The sequence below is a fragment of the Etheostoma spectabile genome, chromosome 13 (genome assembly GCF_008692095.1).
Source record: "Etheostoma spectabile isolate EspeVRDwgs_2016 chromosome 13, UIUC_Espe_1.0, whole genome shotgun sequence".
Lineage (NCBI taxonomy): Eukaryota > Metazoa > Chordata > Actinopteri > Perciformes > Percidae > Etheostoma > Etheostoma spectabile.
Window position 1 is genome coordinate 30,247,477 of NC_045745.1, and position 23,106 is coordinate 30,270,582.

General features: G+C 40.7%; 1 protein-coding gene across 3 annotated transcripts in view; it reads right to left on the reverse strand.

The window, feature by feature from the left end:
- Positions 1-2,588: 2,588 nt before the first annotated feature.
- slc8a4a (solute carrier family 8 member 4a) overlaps positions 2,589-23,106 on the reverse strand; it is a 34,283-nt gene continuing 13,765 nt past the window's right edge. Inside the window, exons 1-10 of one of the 3 annotated variants that reach the window (XM_032532696.1) lie at positions 22,635-22,861; positions 21,505-21,580; positions 17,894-19,312; positions 17,220-17,734; positions 9,675-9,781; positions 8,383-8,501; positions 7,363-7,462; positions 6,071-6,343; positions 3,035-4,401; positions 2,589-2,990 (exon numbers count right to left, since the gene is read on the reverse strand). In XM_032532696.1, the coding sequence (XP_032388587.1) occupies positions 4,022-4,401; positions 6,071-6,343; positions 7,363-7,462; positions 8,383-8,501; positions 9,675-9,781; positions 17,220-17,734; positions 17,894-19,237 (2,838 nt within the window). In that variant the 5' untranslated portion in view covers positions 19,238-19,312; positions 21,505-21,580; positions 22,635-22,861 and the 3' untranslated portion in view covers positions 2,589-2,990; positions 3,035-4,021. The other 2 variants (XM_032532695.1, XM_032532698.1) reach the window with 2 other exon arrangements.

Genomic DNA, 23,106 nt, shown 5'->3' on the forward strand with positions numbered 1-23,106 from the left:
AAATTGATGAAAAAGTCTTAGGATAGCATGTCGCAAATGTCATTGTATAGTATGTTGTAAAAGTGATCAAAAAGTCATAGTGTAGGATGTCATAAGAAGTGAAATGAAAGTCGTAATGTAATATGTCAAAAAATACATATATTAGTATAGTATTTTGAAAAAGTCATAGTATATTAAAAAATACATAGCATAGTATTTCGAAAAAGTCATATGTAAATGTGCTGTATTTATATAGGCAAGGCTGCCGTACAAGGTTGTCTTGCCCAAGGACACGGGACTGCAGGGCAAGGGATTGAACCACCAACCTTCCGATTGGCAGGCAACCGCTCTACCACTGAGCCACAGCCTCCCTCATAGTGTAATTTATTAACAAACACATGTCGAAAAAAGTGAAAAAAATGTCCTGTTATAGTATGTCGGAAAAAGTCATAACACAGCATTTCAAATAAGGTCATGGTATGGCATGTTGAAAAAAGTCATGGTATAGCATGTTGAAAAAATTATAGTATAGTAAGTCAAAAAAGTGACAAAAAAGTCCTAGTGTTGTACGTCAGAAAAGGAGATGAATAAGTCACAGTACAGGATGTCTAAAAAAGTGATAAAAAGTCATACTATAGCATGTTAAAAAAAAAGTGATTAAAAAGTCAAAAAAAGTGATGTTGTAGTATAGTGATAGTATGTAGTATGTGAAAAAAATTATGAAAAGGTCATGGTATATTATGTGAAAATGTCAAAGTATAGTATGTCATAAAGTGATAAAAAGTCATAGTATAGTATGTTGAAAAAGTGATAAAAAGTCATACTAGAGTATGTCGAAAAAAGGGATAAAATGTCATAGAACAGTATGTCAATAAAAGTGATAAAAAGTCATATTATAGAAAGTTGAAAAACTCATAGCATAGTATGTCAAAAAAGTCATAGTATAGTATTTCGACAAAAGGGATAAAAAGTCATGGCATAGTATGTTGGAAAAGTCACAGTATAGAATGTCGAAAAAAGGGATAAAAGGTCATAGTATAATGTGTCGACAAAAGGTCATAGTACAGCATGTCAAAAAGTCATAGTATATTATGTTAAAAAAAAGTTATAAAAAGTCTTTGTATCTCATGCCGAAAAAAGTGATAAAAACATTCATAGCACAGTATGTGGAAAAGTTCATAGTATAGAATGGCAAAACAAGTCATAAAAAAGTCATAGTATAGTATGTCAACAAGTCATAGTATAGTATGTTGAATGAAGTCATACTATAGTATGTCGCAAAAAGTGATAAAAAAGCCATAGTATGGTTGATTGCAAAAAAGAGATTGAAAGTCATAGTATAATATGTCAATAATAAGATGAAAAGTCATGGTATATGTCATAGCATGGCATGTAAAAAAAAAAGTGATACAAAGTCATTATATGCTGACCTGACAGATTTTGGCATATTTGTCCCTTTTGTTTAGTATATTTTGGACCTTAAAACTTACTGACACATATAAGATTTGCGCATGCTTCCTTCTGTTTCCCAATCATACTCTCATCAGCCTAAGTTACCTAATCTCAGCTATCAGGCTCCTCTCCTGTGGAACCAGGTTCCAGTTTGGGTTCAGGAGGCAGACACCGTCCCCACATTTAAGCCTACTCTTAAATGTGGAGATGGTGTCTGGCTTAGAACTTTCCTCTTTGATAAAGCTTATAGTAATGACTGGCTCAGGAGAGTCCTGAACCGTCAATTAGTTACGCGGCTATGGGCCTAGACTGCTGGGGGACCTACCATGTCTTACTCTTACTCCTCACGTTCATGTGTATGCAACCTCATTCCATTAATGCATGTTACTAACTCAACTTCTTCCCTTCTTCCGTCTTGTGCTCTCTCGCCCCTCTCCTCTCTCCTCTTTTTGCTTCCTGCAGGTGTTTCTGGCTCTGGATCTGTGGTTGGAGTCACCAGCTGCCTCCATGTTCCTGCTCAACACCCTCTGCTACAATTCTCCATGTCTCTCTCTGTCTTTCTGTCTGTCTGTCTGTGTCTCTTTCTCTCTCTCTCTCTGTCTCTTTCTCTTACCCCCAACCGGTTAAGGCAGATGCCCCCCCACCCTAAGCCATGATTCTGCTTGCCTCTGTCGCCTAGTGCTTGCTCTTGGTGAATTGTTGGGTTTCTGTAAATAACATCACAGAGTCCAGTCTAGACCTGCTCTTTTCTGAAAAGTGCAATGAGATAACTGTTATTGGGATTTAGCGCTTTATAATTAAAATTGAAATAAAATTGAATTAATCTGATGAAAACTTTGTTTTCATGAATAAGTCACAGTATGGTCAAAAAAAGTGATAACAATGTCATTATGGCATCTATCAGGATCTTCCACCACTGTCATCACTATCACTGGTGATTTATAAGGCTGTAAAATGTTTGCATAGGGTTGCATTACAGTTTTGTTTGTTATTAATGTTTAGCTAGTTTTGGAATGCGTCACTTCAATGAAATAATTAATATTCTGATAAACCCTACACCTACTTAACCATGTGCTTTGTGCTTGCATAGACATGATTTTAATAATACTGGGAGAGTACTCATTGATCCAAATGTGGAATTAAGACAACAAGGCATCTTACAGCATCATAAATGAACAACATTTATTTCCACTTTTTGTACATTAAACGTGCATATCAATAAAATGAAAATTGATCATACAAATACCTCTACTGTAATACTGTTACAATAAATATGGCTCTATAGATTCTAGGTTAAATAAAAAACAAACTTCAATATCAGCTGCAGTGTGACACGAGGAGACACTCAGAAAATACTGTAAGTCTTCTCTTTTAGGACATTTTTCATCCCAGATGATGAATCTTTTTGGCAATTGTGCTATGATTAAGACCTAATAACTCTTCCAACAGAGTCCCACTGGAAAGTGACCCTTTGCTCTCTGCTGTGCTTTGTCTAAAAGTAACGTTGAAAAATGTTCCCGTCAGCAGGACAGATAAGAAAACTGGTGTCCCTCTCCTATCTGTACTCAGACTGCACTTTTTTGGACACGGACACTCGTGCCACTTGTGGAGTCAATGGCAAAATAGTGCAATGCCTTTCGTCAATTTGTGCTGGAGAGCAGATGTGCACACATACAAACACACACATCACACACACCACCCAATACCTACATTTTCTAATTGAACTGATACTTCATATTACAATTTAAAGCGTGCACTCTGCTCCAGGTTGACTTATGTTGTGAAAAAAAGGCATTTTTAACCCTGGCAAACATGAGATTGATTGAGAAAACTTTGTGCGTGAGGGGGGGCCAGGCAGAAAAGATTATGATACAGCTGTGAGTCACATGTACAGAAAACACATCAACACGTCAACAGCCATGTCAGAAATATAACGTACAGTAGGCCTACTTCAAAATAGATTACCAAGGAACGTTTACTATGATAACATGCAAAAATAAACACACCTACTCTTTCACAAAACTCCCACACACAATGTTCATCTTTTACATGATATACAATGAATAATTAATGTATAGATTGAGTAATAAATATCAACACACAAATATGTCACTTGGTCTCAGTAATGTCTTTCTTTGCAGGATCTTTTTTAATTTTCCACATTTAAACACCCTTCACAACACTGCTATCTTGTTTTCTTAACACTTAAACACTCAAATAATTGTCCACACAGTGAGAGGACACGTTTCCAGAAGTTTTACAATTCAATTAACAGAAGGTTTGATGTGATTTATGCTGATAGCAATGAATGGATAAATGTCCAGTGGAACATACCGTTTCAAAAAAAGTAGAACAAGTTAATAAGAGGGTTAATGTCAGTGGCTAAAGCTAAACTTCACACCGTAGTGGGTGGAAGCAAAGTTCCAAAGTCCAAAGATTCAAAGTCAATCAAATATTGCGCATTATCAATAATAACTAATGATACAAATAGTTATAAACCTTTGTGAAAATAGACAAAAACTGAGCGAAAACACATTCAGTACACTGTAAAAACAAGGAGAGGAGCCATGTCTGTGTGTCATCCTCTGTCTCAGAAGCCAGGCAAATGGCAGTAAGCCTCCAGGGAGGACAACAGGATGTAGAGGAACCAGAGGGAGAGGAACATGAAGAAGGTGAGGAGCTTGGGTGTCCGTGGGCCCCCGAGCTCTCCACCTGCCACACTGGGACGCCGGCGGTAGAGCAGCACCATCACACACACCAGCGCCATGATGGTGAAGACGGTGACGGAAAAGGCAAGGGAGCCTGGGTTCACCTTGAACACCTGGCCTTTGGTCTTCCAGTAAATGGACGCGATGGTCCACGCCACCCCGATGCCCAGGAATACATTGACTGCGTTGCTGCCCGTCACGTTGCCGATGGAGGCGTCAGCGTATTGGTCCTGGATCGCTGCCACTTTACTCGCAAATGTATCTGTACAAGAACGAGAGATATGAATTAAGCATAATGAGAAAAATAGAAAACAGGTGAATTTGTGCAAACCAGTTACTGATGTCAGGGGCCCTCCCTTACCCCAACAACCACCTGGACTACAATTACAGGTATTTAACTGTATGCAAGATGAAATGTAATCCACTTCAAAATGTCATTCAAGTGGCGTCATAAAATAGAATAAAAAATAAGATTTAAGATTTTTTTGAGGTAAAAATAATTTATAATAAGGCACCCTTTAGATGCCTTCATTAGATACGGTAGTAGAGAGAGATGGGCAACAGAGACCCCGAAACTGATCCAAAGCAGGAATGTTGCAGTTCATGATTGGTGTCTTAACCCCTAACTGCCCACTATGGCTTTAATAATGATTAATAAATACTTAGTTTATCTTTATAGACAAGTTACAGACCATAAACAAGAACATGTTTTAGGTTGAGAATTCCTTTGCCTGGTGTCTTTTCTATGCACTAATAATGCTATTAAATATTGGTAATCTTTAGTTATAGGTGTTTTACTTTATAATAAACTGTCAAGTCTGCAGCTTGAAATGTTAATAAAGCCAGAAAAAGAGTTTTTACAATAACCCACCTAGTCTGCAGCTGCATATTTTAATGCAAAAGAGTTAGACGGGAAGATTAAAACTCTTGTATCTGTCTGTTGAATATGAATATACATCCAGCACCAGGTCAGGGTAGCTTAGATGGTGTTAGCTGCTGATATAATAGACCTAAGGAGGTAGCAGAAGAAGAATGTTTGGTTTCTTGTATGGTGGGTCAATCAGCATGCCGCCAGTGAAATAAATACATTTTCAGACTTTGGTTGTTGTATGGATATATAAACAAGATATAGCATGTTAATCAGTGAGCTTTAGAGTTGCTGGTAGGCAGATTTTGTTGCCTTTGGAAAGTCTAATGCAGAGGAGGATCATTTCCAGCAAATTTCTTTTTTTTTGGACATGGCCATCCAGCAGCTACTACAAATGGCTTCTGACTGATCTATAGAGCATTAGTAAATGATTTATTAACCACTAATAAAGCCATTAGTTACTACTTACAAACCTCTCAATGTACAACATTTCTCTTTAAATGACCTTTCCACATTAAACTGGAACAAAAATATGATTTAAAGCCAGTCTTGGCACCAAGCTCAGATGTGCATTAGTATATTAAAGGAAATGACCACAAATGTAAGAAGAAAATGTATCTAAAACTCTCTGCCCACCAAAATGAACGTATGACCTAGGCTGTACTGCCACTACCTGATAATTGCCTTCTAACTCATTCTTGTAGGGAGATTCCCAGGACCTACCAACTTAAAGGAGTATGTGGGGCTTACTGAGCTTAGTGACTTGTCAAAGCCTAATTTTCATATTCTCATTTGTGCCTCTCTGTGGCAGTGTTTAGGACATAGTGAAGGGGGAATACAATTGGGCAACACACCGAGTATAACAAGTGAACCAGTCTTTTTCTTTGTTTACAGCTTGTTAACGATCAAGACAGGAGCTCAGGAGAGAATTACTCTGACAGCACAGGTGGAGGCAGAGGTTACACAAGTCGACTCTAGGAGCTGCTTCTACTGCACGCACAAACCCCAGAATAAACCCAGGACACGTCTGCTGTTAGAGCTGATAGACACCACAGACGCCCACCTGGAACAGAGGTGCCTAGGGCCACGAACACCACAGCGGTGACCGAGTCTTTGAGACCGACGGTGCAGCCAAAATGAGAGGCTAAGTCCCCGGTCACAGCTGTCAGAGCGCCGATGAGGGAAATGGACACGAAGAAACACGCCCAGCCGTTCCAGTACTCAGTGGGTGGGACAAAAGCGAAGAGGACTTTCCAGAAAACTGTCAGGAAGTGCATGATGTAATCAAAGCAGGATGGCAAGCGTTCCTCCCCGCTCTCTTCCTCATCATCGTCACCTGGCAAAGACAGAATACATGCATTAAATCCTGCAAAATGCGTACAAAGACTTGCTGCGTCTGCGTTCTCTGTTTATCTGAAGACCACATCTTGCAGTGTACAAAACTGAATCAGACCAGAGAATTAGATGTCAAGGAGCATCTGATCCAGCTGTGACATCACATCTCAGTTCATAAATGGATATTAAATCATGAAACAGAAAATGTAGTTCTAGTTTCATGCTTTAATCAGACTTAGATAACATGTCTGACAGCAAAATTTCAGAAGACAATATAAATGCCCAATCATATTTAAACCATTTGACGTATGTGTGGGAGCTAACCTTTTGATATCCTTACATTCAATCTCAATATAGCTATGACTCATTGATTGAGACATACTTATACGCATAAAGCATACTCTCTATTTATATTTGCATGAAAATCTGAGTGACCTCACTCAGAGAGGGAAACTGAGAGAAGAGAGCGTTTTAACAGAATGACACATCTCTGGTGTGTAAATCAGCTTTTATCCCAAATGCTTTGTGCACTAGTGCAGATCCAAAAGGTTCAATAAGCCAAGTGAATAGCTTTTTAAAGGGCAAAATAAAAAGGGCTCACCATTCCACATACATGTACATAAATTCTCCAGAGCCAATTGTCCAGGCAGAGCTGGCCAGTTTAGTTTTTGTAGTGAGCCACATAAGGAATTCATCACATCATGCATTTTTAATAAACTGTCTGGGTTAAAAGGGAGCAGCAAAAAAGCACGAAATTGCCAAAATATATTAAACCAGGTTTGTGTAACCTCTTTCATTCGCTATCTATTTAATTAGGCTTTTTGTTTTTTAAATGCAGGCAGTGTCAAACTGGAGCATTTGAGATTTTATTAAAGAAGTCTCTAATAAAGCGACAACAGCACAACAGTGATGCCGGTGAGAAGCAGCTGGTGGGCCAGATCCAGCCTGCAGACTTGATCTTCCACAGGTTTGGTCTCAGAGGGATGAACAGATGAGACGTTTTACGACGTTACGACTCACCTGCGCTGACAGTGACAGCACTAACAAACTGCTCCCTCCAGCTGCTGCTCCCCACCACCAGGGCCAGGTTTGTCTTCTTGATCAGCTTGTCCACTGTGCTCTGCAGACAGCCACGAGGACAAAGAAAGCAAAAGCAAAAGGACAAGTTGATGATATACAGTATTAAGATCTTAAAACATATATATGTCATATGTGACTAGGGACGCCGATGTGGTGAATTAACATGCATTAACTGTGTCACTCTACCTACTGTGGCGCACAGTTAGTCACCAAAACAGATGCAGGGGAGCACAAAAACCCACTATCCCTCAGGAAAAAGGCACGTCGGCAGCATGAAGCTGATTTACACCAGTGCAGAAAGCAGAGCCGTTAGTGTCAGCACATCACACCGGAGCCCTGAGTGTTTGGTGCTATATCATGTTACAGCATAAAGGGGTACACTATTCATTTTATTCATGAAGATCAGTTTACCTTTGAAGAAGATTACTACACAAAACAATTGGAAAATGTTTTTTTTTTACGTCTGAGAAATTAACCTAGATGATAGCATAGTGATGTCATCAGGGTTATCTCAGTTTGAGTACACATTTTTAACTGAAAACCTGTAAAATAGGCGACACAAACAGGTGGTGTGGAATATGACAGAGGGTCTGACGCTGATGAAGACACTCTCAAGTTGCATTGTGGAAAATGTAGGAGCCAATGTTTTGTTTTGTTTTGAGTTTTAAGTCAGGACAATGAACAGAGAATTATTCTTAAATGTCATGCTATTTGGTTTGTTCATGAACTCCCATAGTATCTACTAATTAGTTTAAGGATTTGAAGGTTGTGACATCCTCTCTGAAGTCCAAAGAACTGCTGTGATGGTAGAAAGAGAGCAGGTAAATCTTGTAAGAACAAATTAAATATTTGCATTCATCCACCCATAGCAGCTTGTGAGAGGTTCACAAATATGTGACCATCAGTGGGACAGGTGATAGACTGGGGCTCTGATGTGAAAAGATGCTTATTTGGAGTTACCTTGAATTCATAGGACTCCTCAATTACCACCTCCAGCTTGGTGTGCTCACCCAGACAGGGGCACCCCATCTTTGACACGTCTTCTGGTCCCACTGCTGTCTTGTTGTCGTTGGTGTCTCCTGCGGCAGAGGGAGGTGTGTAAACTATCAGCCATTTCCCACATTGCCACAAAGTAAGATACTGTATCTCCGGATAGTGAAACCCAGTATGCCATGCATACTGTTCACATGAGAATTAAGCATATTAAAGGTCACACGTGACATTAGGATTTATGGTAAAATCTTTGCTATGCATGAGACACAAACATTGTACTTATTGAATTCATTTTAGGTAGTTTTACAAAACCTGGCAGACATTCTTTATGTATTCCATTTTAGTTTTTGATCATTTAAAAAAAAGCTTTTTTTTGTTTTTATGCATCTAAGAAGTCTTGTATGACCTAATTGAGTTAGATTATTTTGTCACTGTGACAATGTTGACTTAAGTATTTGGAGATCTTGTGGTGGTATGAGCATGCTTGTTATAAAATCAACAATCAAATTTGATTGCAAAACCCCCCACAAAGTTGAGCAAAAATGTGTAATATTAAAATAACAAATTGCCAAATATGAAATCAGTTTTCTATTTTCTTTTGCTAAATTTTGATTAGATTAGATTCAACTTTATTGTCATTACACATGTACAGATACATTGCAACGAAATTACAGTACATTTAAGTACCAGTGGCAGAGTCAGCTGTCTGAGGAGCAGGGGTCAAAAGAAATAAAAAGAGCACCAGCTGTGTGTGGTGGGGCAACAGAGCGGGGAATGTAAGGCAGCCTACATTGCACTGCATCCCATATTATCAATTTTAAAGCCACCCTAGAGGGCACTTTATCATGTTTGATCTGCCATAGGGACACACATAAGGGTATTTCCTGCATTTGTTTCGAAAATGGGGGCCTCAAAGGAGGAGCAGACACCCCCGTGCCCCTCCCTTAGTCAACCAGTGGTGTGTATGTCGAAAAATGCACAAATTATGAATAACTCCATTCTCCCTTTCAGATGTAAGCCTGATGTAACTAGTTAAACCCAAGTTATTTTAAAGTGCAACGATTAAACCACGAGTCCTCCAGCACAACGTTCAGAACAATGCACCAAAGGGACTTGTTTCGAAGAATATAAACTTTTCTAGCCCAAGAATTTTTATAAAATATAAATGACAATGTATGCAATGTAAAATGTATTTCCAGCTCTAAATAATGAGGAAGATCCCTCTGCTGCTGTAGCATGCAGCTGTGTCCTCAGCTCACCGTGTCTCTGTCCCACATCCAGCAGTATGGGCTCCTCCAACACAATCGTGAACGTCTTGTTCTTCTCGTACTCCTCGTCATCGATCACCTTCACATTTAGCAGCTTCCTGAAAGCAGAAGGGTCAGGAAACAAGGACAGGATGGAGCCAAACAAAGATGAATGCATTGATAAATTTGCATGATTTAGGAAATGACAGCAGCTGCCAATATGTTTTTTTTTCTACCTAAAGTATGCCTTTTACCTAAATTACATACAAAATTGATCCCTGGCAACCAGTGAGAGCAGTTTTTTTTTTAATGCTAAGCCCGAACTTTTAGCTAACTTCCCACACAATGAATCATGAAACAGAGATGTTAGATAAGAAGATGGAAGCTCGAAATTTTGTTAACAAATTAGCCAACATACAGAACACTTTACAACATGAAATAATAATATTTTCCCAGCACCCCACAAGAGGGCGGACTCCATCTACACCATTAATGCCATTAGAGCACAAGAGGAATAAAGTGAGACAGCCCACACCCCTCCCACATACTTCTAAGATATGAGAAATTAAATTATTATCTTGTTCTCAGTGGAAATTAAGCACCACCTATCTAGGGATCCATGCAGGTTTAAGCAAAGTCATATGACATATGTAGAAATTCAGCTTGCGCTGTTAAATCTGAGTGCTACGAAAACACGTGAGGATGTGGTGTCAAACTGTGACCGACGTATTTGCCTCAGCCCGCTTCAGTCTCCTACACTGTCACAGTGAGCCGTTCTCTCGTTCTCTCGCTCTCCCTCCATCTCCCTAATGATATGTGGGCGGCTGTCTATTTCTGTCTACTCATGTACACTCAGGATTCAACAACACGCTGGAAGAGCTTTTTGCTCACAGAAATAAAGAAGTTTATTTTAAAGATGAACGATACGTCATCGGCCGTTTTATGTCAAGGAAAGTCATGCCAGTGGGAGCAAAGGGAATCGCAGTATAGCCTAGAGTCCTTACAATGGAAGTTTATCTTTTAAACAAGATGTTATTTCAAGTGGGATATGTAAAGGGACACGGTAAGTTTATGTGGTGATTCAGTTGCTACGGATTCACGCAGCAGCTATTTTGATATTACATCACAATTGTGCTCAAAGTAACACTGTTTGTCCTGCTTTAGGGTATGAAGCGCGCAGGATAAACTGGCAGGGATCAGACAAACATTTACATTTTACAGATCTCTCACGAAAATACAAGCTATAAATGAAAAGGCTGTCAAAAAGCAGCAGGGAGTCGATTCACATACTGCATTAGGCTGATTGGTTGAGGTGGAAATTTAAATCTCAAGAGTCTAATGCTCTTTAGCACTTATTTCAGACAAAAGGTGGGCAGTAATAACACAAAAAATTAACAAAACTGACAGATTTAAAGAACAGAAAACATGACTGAGGTGAGATTAGTTTTATGAATATGTCTTTCAAGTAAGTTTGTTTTTTAGCTGGTTGAACCCTAAGTACAACCAAAAGAACATTCTGGTTCAATGGAATAACAAAAGTATAAATCAAAATTCAAGTAAGTTATAAATCAACAAATCCCATACAGCATTGTGTTAACATGGGTTTTTAATATGTTGAAGGTAGAAGTTGAACACTGTAGATTTAATAATCCAGCCTGTCGTGGGTCAAGACAATATAGGTCGCGACCCACAGGAGTGTTTCATAATTTAGCGCCCTTAGTGGTGACAGGAAATATGACACATAAGAGCGTCTTCCGTCCTCATACTGTATCTAAACGAGAGAATGTGATGGTCACAGTTTGTTGCATTTTTAAGATTTTAATATCTTAATATCTGCCGTGCATTCTTTAACAAAAAATTCTCTCCCGAGATTTTTTTCTCCGTCTTTCAGTCTTTATTTCCTTCTCCCTTTTCTCTTAAAGCTCTCTTTCCATCTCAGAATGCATCTTCTTTTTTCTTTCAGCATTGTCTGGTCTTTCTTTTTTCCTCTTCTCGTCAAACTTGTCTGTGAACTATAGGACAGTTCATTACCAAAAATACTTAGTTAAGATTTTTTTTTTAAAGTCATGGTTTGGGTTAAAATCAGACGTTAATTATTAAGAAAAAAAACAACTAGTACATGGCAATATCTTTTGAACAAACGCCAATGGTGCCATGTCCCGTTCTGCGTCACATGCATAATCAGAAGTGAAGTAACGTAACAAACAAACAGATTTTAACCAAAACCACAATCTTTTTTCCAAACTCGATAAAGTAGTTTTTGTGCCAAAACGTAACCAAACTGCAACTGTTTCACAACATTATTGATGTGTTTAAAACCGCGACCGGTACGTTAATGTATGAGGATGGAAAACGCTCCTGTGGGTCGTTTTTCCCGCCAACGCTAGGGCGCTTGAAAGGCTCCTACGGGTTGTATTAGAGGGTAGGAATAAATTACCTATATTGTTGTATATGGTTTGGAGGCCGATGGAAAAATTCAACATTATGAGACATTTGCTTTCTTATTGAGAGATAAGAAGATCCATAATCCTTTCATGTCTGTACTTTAAATATAAAGCCAGAGCTGCAGTTTGTTAGCTTAGCTTAGCATAAAGACTGTAAACAGTGACTTCTATGTTATTAGACCAACACGTAACTCCCTGTAAAACCGCAACTTGGCATCTCAGCAAGTTCCAAAGAATATCTTGCTATCCATTGAAATTGATGATAAAATCACAAGGTTGCTGTCCAACTGTCTGCCTCAGAGTTTGAAATGGTCGGTGTAAGAATCTAGTAAAATAGCGTCATTCAGTTCTGCTTTCTGAGCCCTGTGTCTCTGTAGGTCGATAAAAAAATCGTATCACAGGCACAGCTGGATTTTCTCAAGACAGTATAAAGCCCTTACTTACTGCATACCACATTTCACAGTTTATCATCGTCTCCATTCCTGGAATAGTTTCTGAAAAGCCAGAGTGGGTAACATACCCTACTATTGCATCTGTCACACACAAATGTGAAGGACGTCAGGACTGTATTTTCTGTGCTCTGGAAATTGATCTCTGTTTAACCTGAAACAAGCGTGATCTCTAGTGCATGGTAAGTAAGTCTGGCTTTATAAATTCAATAAAACAGTAAGATTATTTTTGCCCTTTATTTTATACAGTGAATGAGAGAGACGGGGAATGACATGCAGCAAAGGGCTGCAGGTCTAACTTGAACCCAGGCCACTGCTGTAAGGACTGAGCTTTGGTACGTGGGGCGCGTGCTAAACCAAGTGAGATACCAGTGCGCTTCAGTGTAGCTTGGGTTTAATTATTATTTTTTTCACATTTTCAATTGACAGTAAAAAGTGTATGTATTGTCTGTACATTAATTAGCTGTATTATACTGTTAAATGAAGGCTGTGCAGAGGGAATTCAGCTGAGGCCCAAGTGAGGCTCTGCAGTTGAGACTGCCATCTGTAAAAGAAGGAGCATGCAGCTGTGTGACTCTTTTTATTTGGAGTTTCCCTCTCCTCCACATTCTGCGTTGGTTTGGTAAGGATGCTCCAGTTTCCTCCCACAGGCAAAAGAAATATACAGCAAGTGATGAGGACCGGAGACTCTGGGCTGCCTACAGGTATTAGGTATGAGTGATTGTATGCCTCTGTGTTCACCCTGGGAGACTATCTCTGCTTTCTGCACTCTGCATGTTGGGATAGGCTCCAGCCCTCCGGAGAGCCTGACAAAAAGGAAGCCAGTAGGGAAAATGCATAAATGCATGACAGTATGTCAAATACCCACAACTCAATGGGCCACTGTCATTCAGCTGAAGAATCATGGATTAAACCAATGTGTCAGCATGTCTCTGCTATGCTGAAGTGTCCTTGAGCAATCTACTGGAACTCCAGAGAGACTTTAATTTAGCTGAATACGAAATCAAATAAATGACGAAACATGTTTCACATATCTAGTAAATAAAATATGAACGTTATATTGTCTCTACTCTGATGTGTTGTTAGGTTTTTCTGTACAGGATATTTATATGGAAACAAAAGCTTTTTGGCATTGATAATGATATGCCATCTTCAGAATTAAACTTATGTGCTCACACTGACACACGCATTCATCTTCTCTGGACTTAACTACTGTAACTCCCTCCTGTCTGGCATTAAGCAAAAGTTACTCTCCCGCCTCCCACAAGACATCACATCACCCCAATTCTGGCTTCTCTCCATTGGCTCCCTGATTGATTTAAAATGGATTTTTAGAGTTTACTGATCACATCACAAGCACGTCTTGCCCCAAGCTACATAATAGAAATGTTGAACCCATATGAGCCTTTTTGCAGCCTTAGATCCTTAGGTGGGGCCCTTCTGGACGATCTAAAGTTGAGGCTTAAATCTGAAGGTGATCCTGCTTTTTCCATCCCGACCCCTCGGCTTTGGGACAACCTTCCTGAGGAGATAAGGCTTCCAGAAACAGTGACCTCTTTTAATCAATTTCTTAAAACACTGACTTGCTTTTATGTGATGTGTTGTCTTTTAATCACTTTTATTCTATTTATTTATTTTTATCATCATGTTTTTTATTTATTTTTAATCTAGTATACCATTCTCATTTTTTATCATTTGCCGATCCAAACCCCAAAAATGTAAGCTAATAATATCAACAAATACAATCAAATATGATGCATTTAATATGAGAATGAATGTTTAAATAAAAAGAAAACCTATATGTCAGTGTCGCTTAAATGCACCAAATCTTTTTCTCTACCTTGATGAGTCTACAGAGGAAGCATGCTATTTAAGAAAGTCCTAAACTGTAAACATTACCCAGCCCTGACTCTGCTGCTCCGCTTTTATCCAAGTTGGTCAGGAGGCTCAGGAAGTTATTGATCCTGACTGTGTTAAGCGTGAGAAATAAAGAATATCAGGGTATTGATTTTCTTTTTCAGAAGTGATCTCCTCACATTCTTTTTCATTTCAGCTTACATAACTGCCCCCGTATCCACCTCAGCCTCAACTAGTGTGTAGTGCCACACTTTTTGAGGCACCAACAAAAACAGATACAAGAGGAAGCTACACACAAGCATCAAACGCTCTGTGCAGATCTTCCTCTAATCCATGAATACAGAATGTAAAATGGTTCTCTATGTCAGCCTGTTTTGGCCCCGAGGTTTGGGTCTGAACATCATAATCTATTTACTGCAGTGCAGAATTTAGATGGTAAATTACTATGTAACCGCACGCCCAGATTTGAAACTGTTCCTCTTGGCACACCCGTCAAAAGCTTAAAAACGTGTCTTCCTCCAATCTTTCTCCTCTGCACGCTCAAACATCGACCTGGGCAGGCAGACGTACAAAAACACACATAAAGCAAGAGACACTGTTACAAATAAGACATACACAGAGCTGCATGGAGGGCCGCTGCCGAGCACCCAGGGAAACACTTGGGTAAGAAAAGCCAGCTTTGTTTGTAGGATGAACTTTGGCAGCCTGCTGCGCAGTAAGAAGCATAGACTTACATTTAACACAGAGCATGTGCAAACTCCTCTGTACAAAGACACAAATCACCTGCATCTTTTAATAGGACTGACGGAACGCTCCAAATTAAACAACCTCATAAAATATTTAGTCTGACTCATCTGAGTAGCATAAGGCAGGGACTAAATGTGATATTGTACAACGTGTAAGGCCCTTGGAAATCTGTTTAACACGGAAACTTTGACTCAACTGGCTCAACACCAGCTTAAACACATACCTTTATGTGGCAAAAAGAGATGAATGTCGTACTTCTTTCCCTAACCTTCTGACAACAGATAAAGCTGGCCGGAAAGATAAGTAAGCTTCTGTGAATTGATCCAACTTGACCTGGAGATTCTGATTAAGATCTGAGTCAGAACTTTTCACTTATGACCAGAGTAACCCATGCATTCCCCTTTCAGTCCTTGTTTGCTATTCAAAGGAGCACAGGCGCAGCTGAGCACAGCTTTTTCTTTTCATCGGTTATCTTGTTGCAAACTGTCCTGCTCTGCTGGAGCCTGCCCTCCACAGTCCCTACTATTTTGCTGCAAGGCTACTGTGGAGAGAGGCATGACTCCAGATAATGTGAAGTGTGCAGATGCTTGTGTCACTGTCAGCTTGTTACAGTCAGATGAGTCTTGGCTCAGTAGGTGAGGATTTTATCTAATGCTCAGTTTCCATTCGAATGCAGATACATGCTGCCAGCCTCTCATTTCACGTTGTTATACACAACTGTCTCATTAACCGCACTTCTGTAGCTGCCTGCGCTTTGTTGAGAACTTTTGGGACGCCTTTAACCCCTCTTCACTCGCTTTAATTGCTTGGAATGCTCAAGAAGCTCTTTTAAGTTTCCTTTTGGAGCCCTTTTTTTGATGTTTTTTTTTTAAAGTGGATTCAGTGTATTCTTACACGTACACATGTTCACTCTTAGAAAGACACACAGATGAATGCACAAAAAGCACGCAAACATCACATAAATGGGCACAGGCAAACTGATAAACACACAGATGAATGATGTTCAAATCTCACCTGCACTGCAAGACAAAAAAGGCAAAAAGGGATGTCTGCATTCTCTTTGACACCATGTATTCACCCGCCTTTCCTCCCACTCAGCCGACCTACACAATACACCTACACACAACGCCTGAAATCCTCCTCACACAGACGGATTCATCTGACACATTTTCTTCCTTTATTTGGTCCTTTGGTGTGCTGTAAATCATGTTTATGTGAGTGTGTGTGTGTCACATGAGCTTGATACAGTTAAGAGCATATTCTTTTTTATATATATAAAAACACAAATCACAGGTAACAGGTAAGTGACAAGTAAAACAAACACCACAAATATACTCATCACTCAGTCAAAGCCTACACACAACGTTTAAGAGAAAAGCTGGGAAAACATCACACTTTCACCTCTCTCTCTCTCTCTCTCTCTCTCTCTCTCTCTCTCTCTCTCTCTCTCTCTCTCTCTCTCTCTCTCTTAATCTCTGTACCTTTTCCTTCCTGCTCTTTTTATCTGCCTCTCTGCTGGTGCATCCATGAATTCTTCTGTTATAATTGCAAAATATGCACCTGTTTCAGTAGTTGCTCAACACTCATCCCTCTCCTCGCTGCTGTGGTGTCACCTGCCTGATTTTCTTTTCTCTGTTGCTAACATACTCTTCCTTTGTTTTCTGCAGTTAAGTTTTCATTGCTCTGTATTACAATGAACTCCCATATACAGTTACCTCCACAGAAATCCCAAAGGAGTGTGTGTCAATTCGTTCATGGAAAACTGCTTCTATGCTTCTTCTTCTTTTCATTTTTTTTTGTCGTTTACATCAGCCACATTGTTTCATTATCTGCCTCACAATTATATCCTCTTATCCTCCCACACCATCCCTCTGAAAGATCTAAACTTCTCCGAGCCAACGTATCTATGACTCATAAAAATAGCCCTTTTATCCTTTACCAGAATAGATAACTTACAGTAATCTAGAAGGACTGTTTAACATACCCCAACGTGTGGGCTGTGCTGTTTGATAAAGTGATGAGAAGCAACAAGACATGACACAAGAAACATTGCCACTCACATGGTCTCATCATTCTGAAACTCCAGCTTGCCGGACACCTCCTCGTAGTCCTCTCCTGCCTTGGCGGTGCCCTCGACTGTGTGATACGGCACTGCCACCTTCCCCCTCGCCCCGGACGTCCGGTGAACTTTCACCTGCATGCTGCCGATGCTCTCGCTGACCCTCATGGAGTTACTCTCGAATGTAAAAATGCCAGCATGGTCATCATCATAAATGGTAACCGTGGCAGTGTGAGCGCTGCCCAGGGCTGCCTTCGGAGGAACCTGGGAGAGGCCCACCGTGCTGTTGCTGGAGGTGATGGAGCTCGGCTCCAGGACAGAGACCTCTGCTCGATGCACGATGCGTGGATTACTCAGGCGGACGTAGAAATGCTCATCCTCTTCAAAAATATCATCATCAATAACGCCAACAGTGAACTCTTTTGTTGTCTCACCGGGCTTGAAGACCAAAGTGCCCTCAGCAAACTCGTAGTCTGAGCCGGCATTAGCAGTGGCATCCTCTGTACGGTAGTCCACCTGAGTGGCACAAGCACACAAAGAAACTTGATTAAATATTTAGAGTGTTGGGTTTAAAGAAAATGCTGAATTATTCACGTCTGTTATGCCTCAGGCTATTACATTTGATTTTTAAATTGACCATGAGCATTTACAATATTTTTCTTTCCTTCTTATTACCTTCACAGTGCAGCCACTTTCTCCCCCATGCCGGGTCACCGACAGCTTCAGTGAGCCACAGTTCTCAAAGCACTGGTAGTGTGAGGTCTCAAACTGCAGGTAGATGGTGTGGGGATCTTCCTCTTGCCCTGTGGCCTCATGGCAGCTCACCACCTTTCTGGCCTGGTCAGCGGCGTGCTTTTTCAAGATGTTTCCGGCTCCGATCATCATGCGTGTGGCTTGAATGCGATAGAAGGCGCGGCTCTTCTGTTGTTGGACCAGCACTTGGTAGTTGGCCATCTCAATCAGCTGCTCCATGTCTTTCTCCGGGTGCCTTTGTTTTAAGTCTTTCAGAGTGCGAGCCATGTCCCTCCGGGCCTCTTCCTCTTGATCTTGCTCCGCACTCATCCCTCCACCTTCCTCCACCCCTTCCAGCATCCCATCCAGAGCTTCTTTGGGGTGAGTGTGGGAGTTCACACCCTGGCCGTCCATCTCCAAGTCCATTTTAGTGAACATGGCGTCCCCCTCTGACTCGATGATAATGCCATGGGTCTTGTCAGCGCGATAACGCTTATGGACGTACTTGTAGAAGAGCAGGCGCCGGTCTGCAATCCAAGCTTGCAGCACACAAACAGGGAAGAAGAGGAAGGTGAGGACGGCCTCCCAAACCTCCACCTCCCCTGGGGAGACCACAGACAGGATGATATACAGCCAGATATAGGCGAAGATGCTCCAGGCAGCAGTGACAAAAAACACCCGAAGGTGCTTTACCTTGCGGGTTTCATTTTCTGGCACCACGTAGACACAGATGGCGATGATAATGAACATGTTGAATGCAGCGCTGCCCACAATGGTGCTGGGGCCCAGAGATCCAGCCTCAAAATCATGGCCGACCACTTCGATGACAGACAGCAGGATCTCTGGTGCAGATGAGCCCAGCGCCATCAGAGTCAGGTTGGATACCGTCTCATTCCAGACGCGTACAGTAGTCGTTGTCGTTTCCCCGTTGGGCTTCTTGATGGTGATCTCCCTTTCCTGAGAGGTGATGACTTCGATAGAAGACATGAAGCGGTCTGCGATAATGGACATGCCCAGAAACATGTATATGAGAGCTGCAAAGTAAACAATAGCGCGTGCCACCTTGTCACCAACTGCAGGGTTTTGGGGGTTCCACATGGGCAGCACCACGCCATCGGAGCAGTTATCTTCACCGGAGCAGTTGGCTGGTGTGCTGCCAATATCGTCATGGCTGGCGCTTCCCTGGGAGAAATGAGTGACTCCTGGGAGCAGAACCAGCAGAAAGGAGATGAACATACATGGTGTGCAAGGCGGAGTGAAGTTCAGGATACGCTTGTCCAGGAACATGGCAGCGTGATAATGCTCAGAGTCTTCTGTTGCCGGAGGTCAATCGACGTCACATGTAAAGGTCTATCCGAACCTCTGAAAAACAGCAAAATAAGACAGTTGCATGGAGGATGAGATGGCCACATTCACTATGTCAGATGTTCATCATTCAGGGTCCTATTCTTGATATAACCTCTACAAGTATAACATTGCAGGAGTACTCGGAGTCCTACTCTTTGATATGCATGTGATGTGGGATCCAACAGTTTCGTTGGTCAGAGTTTGGAAAGCCAGAAACATTGGCACCTACTAATCATTGAGTCATTGGTATTGAACTACCTAGTCAAACTCCCACACATATAATGTGTTCACTCTGTGCTAAGCAGCAGTAAAAATGTTACCCTCTGCACCTGTAGTATTGAGGGAAAAAGTGATTCAGTCCACCATGTATTGTCAAGTTCGAGGGGATTCCAAAAATAACCTTCACTGACAGTATAACAAGAAAAAAAGCAGTTGTTCTTAGGCATCCCAGACCTTTTGATACATATATTATCGGATTATTCAAAGAAAAAAAAACAATCCTGGTCGCTCATGGACATGATGCATGGCTCTCAACCCTAATACAGTGTTTAATGCTACGAATGTATCATTTAACGTAAGCTGTTTAAACTATGTCAGGCGGCAGCTTAAAATCCTTTTTTTCTTGGCAGCAGCATGGCTATCAACAGCATTAGTGAAAAATTTAAAGATTAAAGCATCAATGTTGTCCAGAGGGTTACCATCTGCATCAATGTGAACAGAGAGGGGGGGGGGAAACAAGAAATGTCATCTGGTGCTTCCTAATTAAAATTTAAAGACCATCTTTATGTCAAAAATAGGTTGCATACCTACAGCAGAAGAGATCTGACAATGCTACACACACACACACCTGACCTGCTCTCATTGATATGCAGCAGATAAAAGCTGCAATCTCCACTCTGACCTGCATAACAGGCGTGCACATTTCCCATCAAGGCTACATGTCAGGGTGAGGTAGATGTAGAAATTAAGTTGTCTTTTTTGTTGTTGTTGTCTTATAAATAAAGGACAAACAGATTGTGGTTGGGGCAGCAACAGCGTTATGCAACAACTCAACACATGCCGATCAGAGTGAGCGTAACGCCAGCAGGATCAGCACCATGGACAGCGACTCCTGCAACAAGCAGAAGCAACACAGCCACATAGGAAATGTGACCCTCTGGTTTCCGGTACATGTTTTGTCATTGTTCAACACAGATATTTCAGAAATATCCTGATTATGGGAGTTTAAAGCTTGCAAAGCTTTATCATGAATCATAAATCCATAATATTAAAACCAAGTGCAAGAGTGTGTACTTTAAGAGAGATTTAATTTGGAGAGAATTAAATATTCCACAGCACTGTGGTGTGATATTATGGATTCCTTTCTGCAAAAAAAAGTATAATATATTACTGCTTTCGTCTGGCACAAAACCCTGCACAAATTTTGAGTGGGTGATGTTTCTATGGTAAAAGCAAGCTCTCCAACTGGTGGGAATGCAGGAATTTTTTTTTGATACTATAGAGACAAAAGGTGTCTACATATTTTCATCTGTTCTACTGGTGCCGTACACAGTTCAGTGGCATGCATTCCTTTCCAAAATCACCAGGTAGCCAACAAGCCAACAACTTTCAAAAGCGTTGAGATACATGAAGAATGTAGAATTTTTTAGTCAACATATCTACCAAGCTGAATGCGTTGGTAGATACCAACTTTGATAATTTGCTAATCTTGAGTCTTACCAAAGACATTTTATAAATTCTAAGGACGCAAGCCCCCTGTTGGATTTCAACCAGTACAAAACTACACTCCTTTGAAATGCTGATATATAACAAGTATACCACTGACAAGCCCAGAAAGATGCATTTTTTTTTCATTTGATTAAGTTTCTCATTTAACCTTTAATAATTCCAAAATTGTCCAAAATCTAAAGAAACAAATTGCCTCTGACCCAAATAAAAAAATGATGATGATTCAATCCTCAAACCTGCTCCTGTTTGGTAAGCAGAGCCTCAAACTGACTGTTAACAGACACCATGAATTCCTTTAGATCTGGTGTTGAGCCAAAACCATAATCAATAAACAGAAATCAAAGCAAAAATTGGCACACCATATACAATTAGTTTGCATGCAGCTGTGAGCTTCAGAGCCCAGCATAGTGGAAAAAAACAAGATGCTCATGCAGGAATATACTTAATGTTTCCTATTTTTGAGAAACTGCATTACTCACCTGGGTGCAGTTATCAGTGAGTCAGCTCAGTGTGGAAGTTGTGGCCTCAGGAGATGAACTTATCTTCCATATCACCCTGTAAAAAGTCAGGTTATCTTAAATTAACAAACTGTAGAGAGAGTTTCATAATCACCATGAAAACTAGCCGGAAAGGATTCCACATTAGAGAGTTTTAAGAAGCTTATTAAAAAGCCAGAAATGTGGGTCAGAACATTTAGCAACTGGAGTAGAAATACAAATACAACATCACTGTTGCAGACTAGAGACAAATCAAAATGTTGAATTATAAATGGGTTCTAAGACAACTACATTCTTGGACATTACAGATGCAGAAAAAAAAGCCGATTATCAGTACGCTGTGCTTGAGGGACAAATAGACTGGTCCATTTGGTGCGCACAGCAGTCCCACAGATACTCACAGAATAGCCCGAATCTCAGCTGGACCCTGGGCACAGCGTGGCTACCCTGCACCAGTTCAACAGAAGAAGACACCCCGTGTGCCATTCACACAGCACGCTGGCGTAATGGTGTTGGCTTGTTGCGCTGGTGTCTTGGAAATGAAGCGTATATCTTTCCACGGGGCTTCTTTGCAATTTTTTTCCCTGACAGGTTCCCTACCTCATCAAACTTAACACTGTTGGATTAGTTCCTGTTATTAAATCCCCCTCACGCCACCGCGGCGTCACCGTCCGCAAAGCTAAGTAATTTTCAAAAACCCACAATGCGTTTCAGCTTTATCCTCTCCAGCCTACGTGCGAGTGTTGATGCGTAAAAAAAAAAAAAAAAAAAATTAAATTACTGACTCTGTCCTCACTGGCCCCGCTTGTATCAGTCAAAAAATTCTTCCAAACTGTCAATTCATAAAAGGCTTTAAGAGTGTTTTAGTTCCCCGAAAGATAAACTGAGTGAGAGAAAAAAAACAAAAAAACAATCGCTTGCTTTTCTGTCTGAGCTGGAGAATGCAAAGAACCAAACAGGACTGCACATGAGAGTAGGCGTGAATGAATGAAGGATTGAGAGGACGCAAACCACACAGTACACGGATCAGGACAAGATGGATATCAAGCAGAGGGATGGTGACAGACAAGAAAGAGGAGTGTGGTGTTATGCAAATGGAAGTCTTCTCTTACTCTTGCGGAGGGCAGCATTGGCACAAGAAACGATGAGCGAGAAAAAAAGCAGTAACACTGCAGAAACAGGGGAGGAGACGTTCAGAAACAGCGCTACACGCACGGCTGTGTCCTCCTGACTGCGCATCAGGAGTCCAGGATGAATGACTATTTCACTCCTAAATACTCATTATTTTTGCATTATCGTTATCAGCTGTCAGAACCGAATAAAATGCTTTAAGTTAAAAGCTAAAATTCTGATATTCGAGGTATGAACTCCCAGATGTTGCTGCCTGTAGGTCTGTAGAGGGCTGGTGGTTTTTTGTTGTTGTCTGGATGATTATACACAGAAATGTAGTAACACATTCTGAATTGGACCCTGAAATCATGACACACATAACTATACATCTGAAGTTATGAACAGAATCTGTTATTGGGGGAAACAAAACAAACTAAACTTGACTCTGAAGAAGAGAGAGAGAGAGAGAGAGAG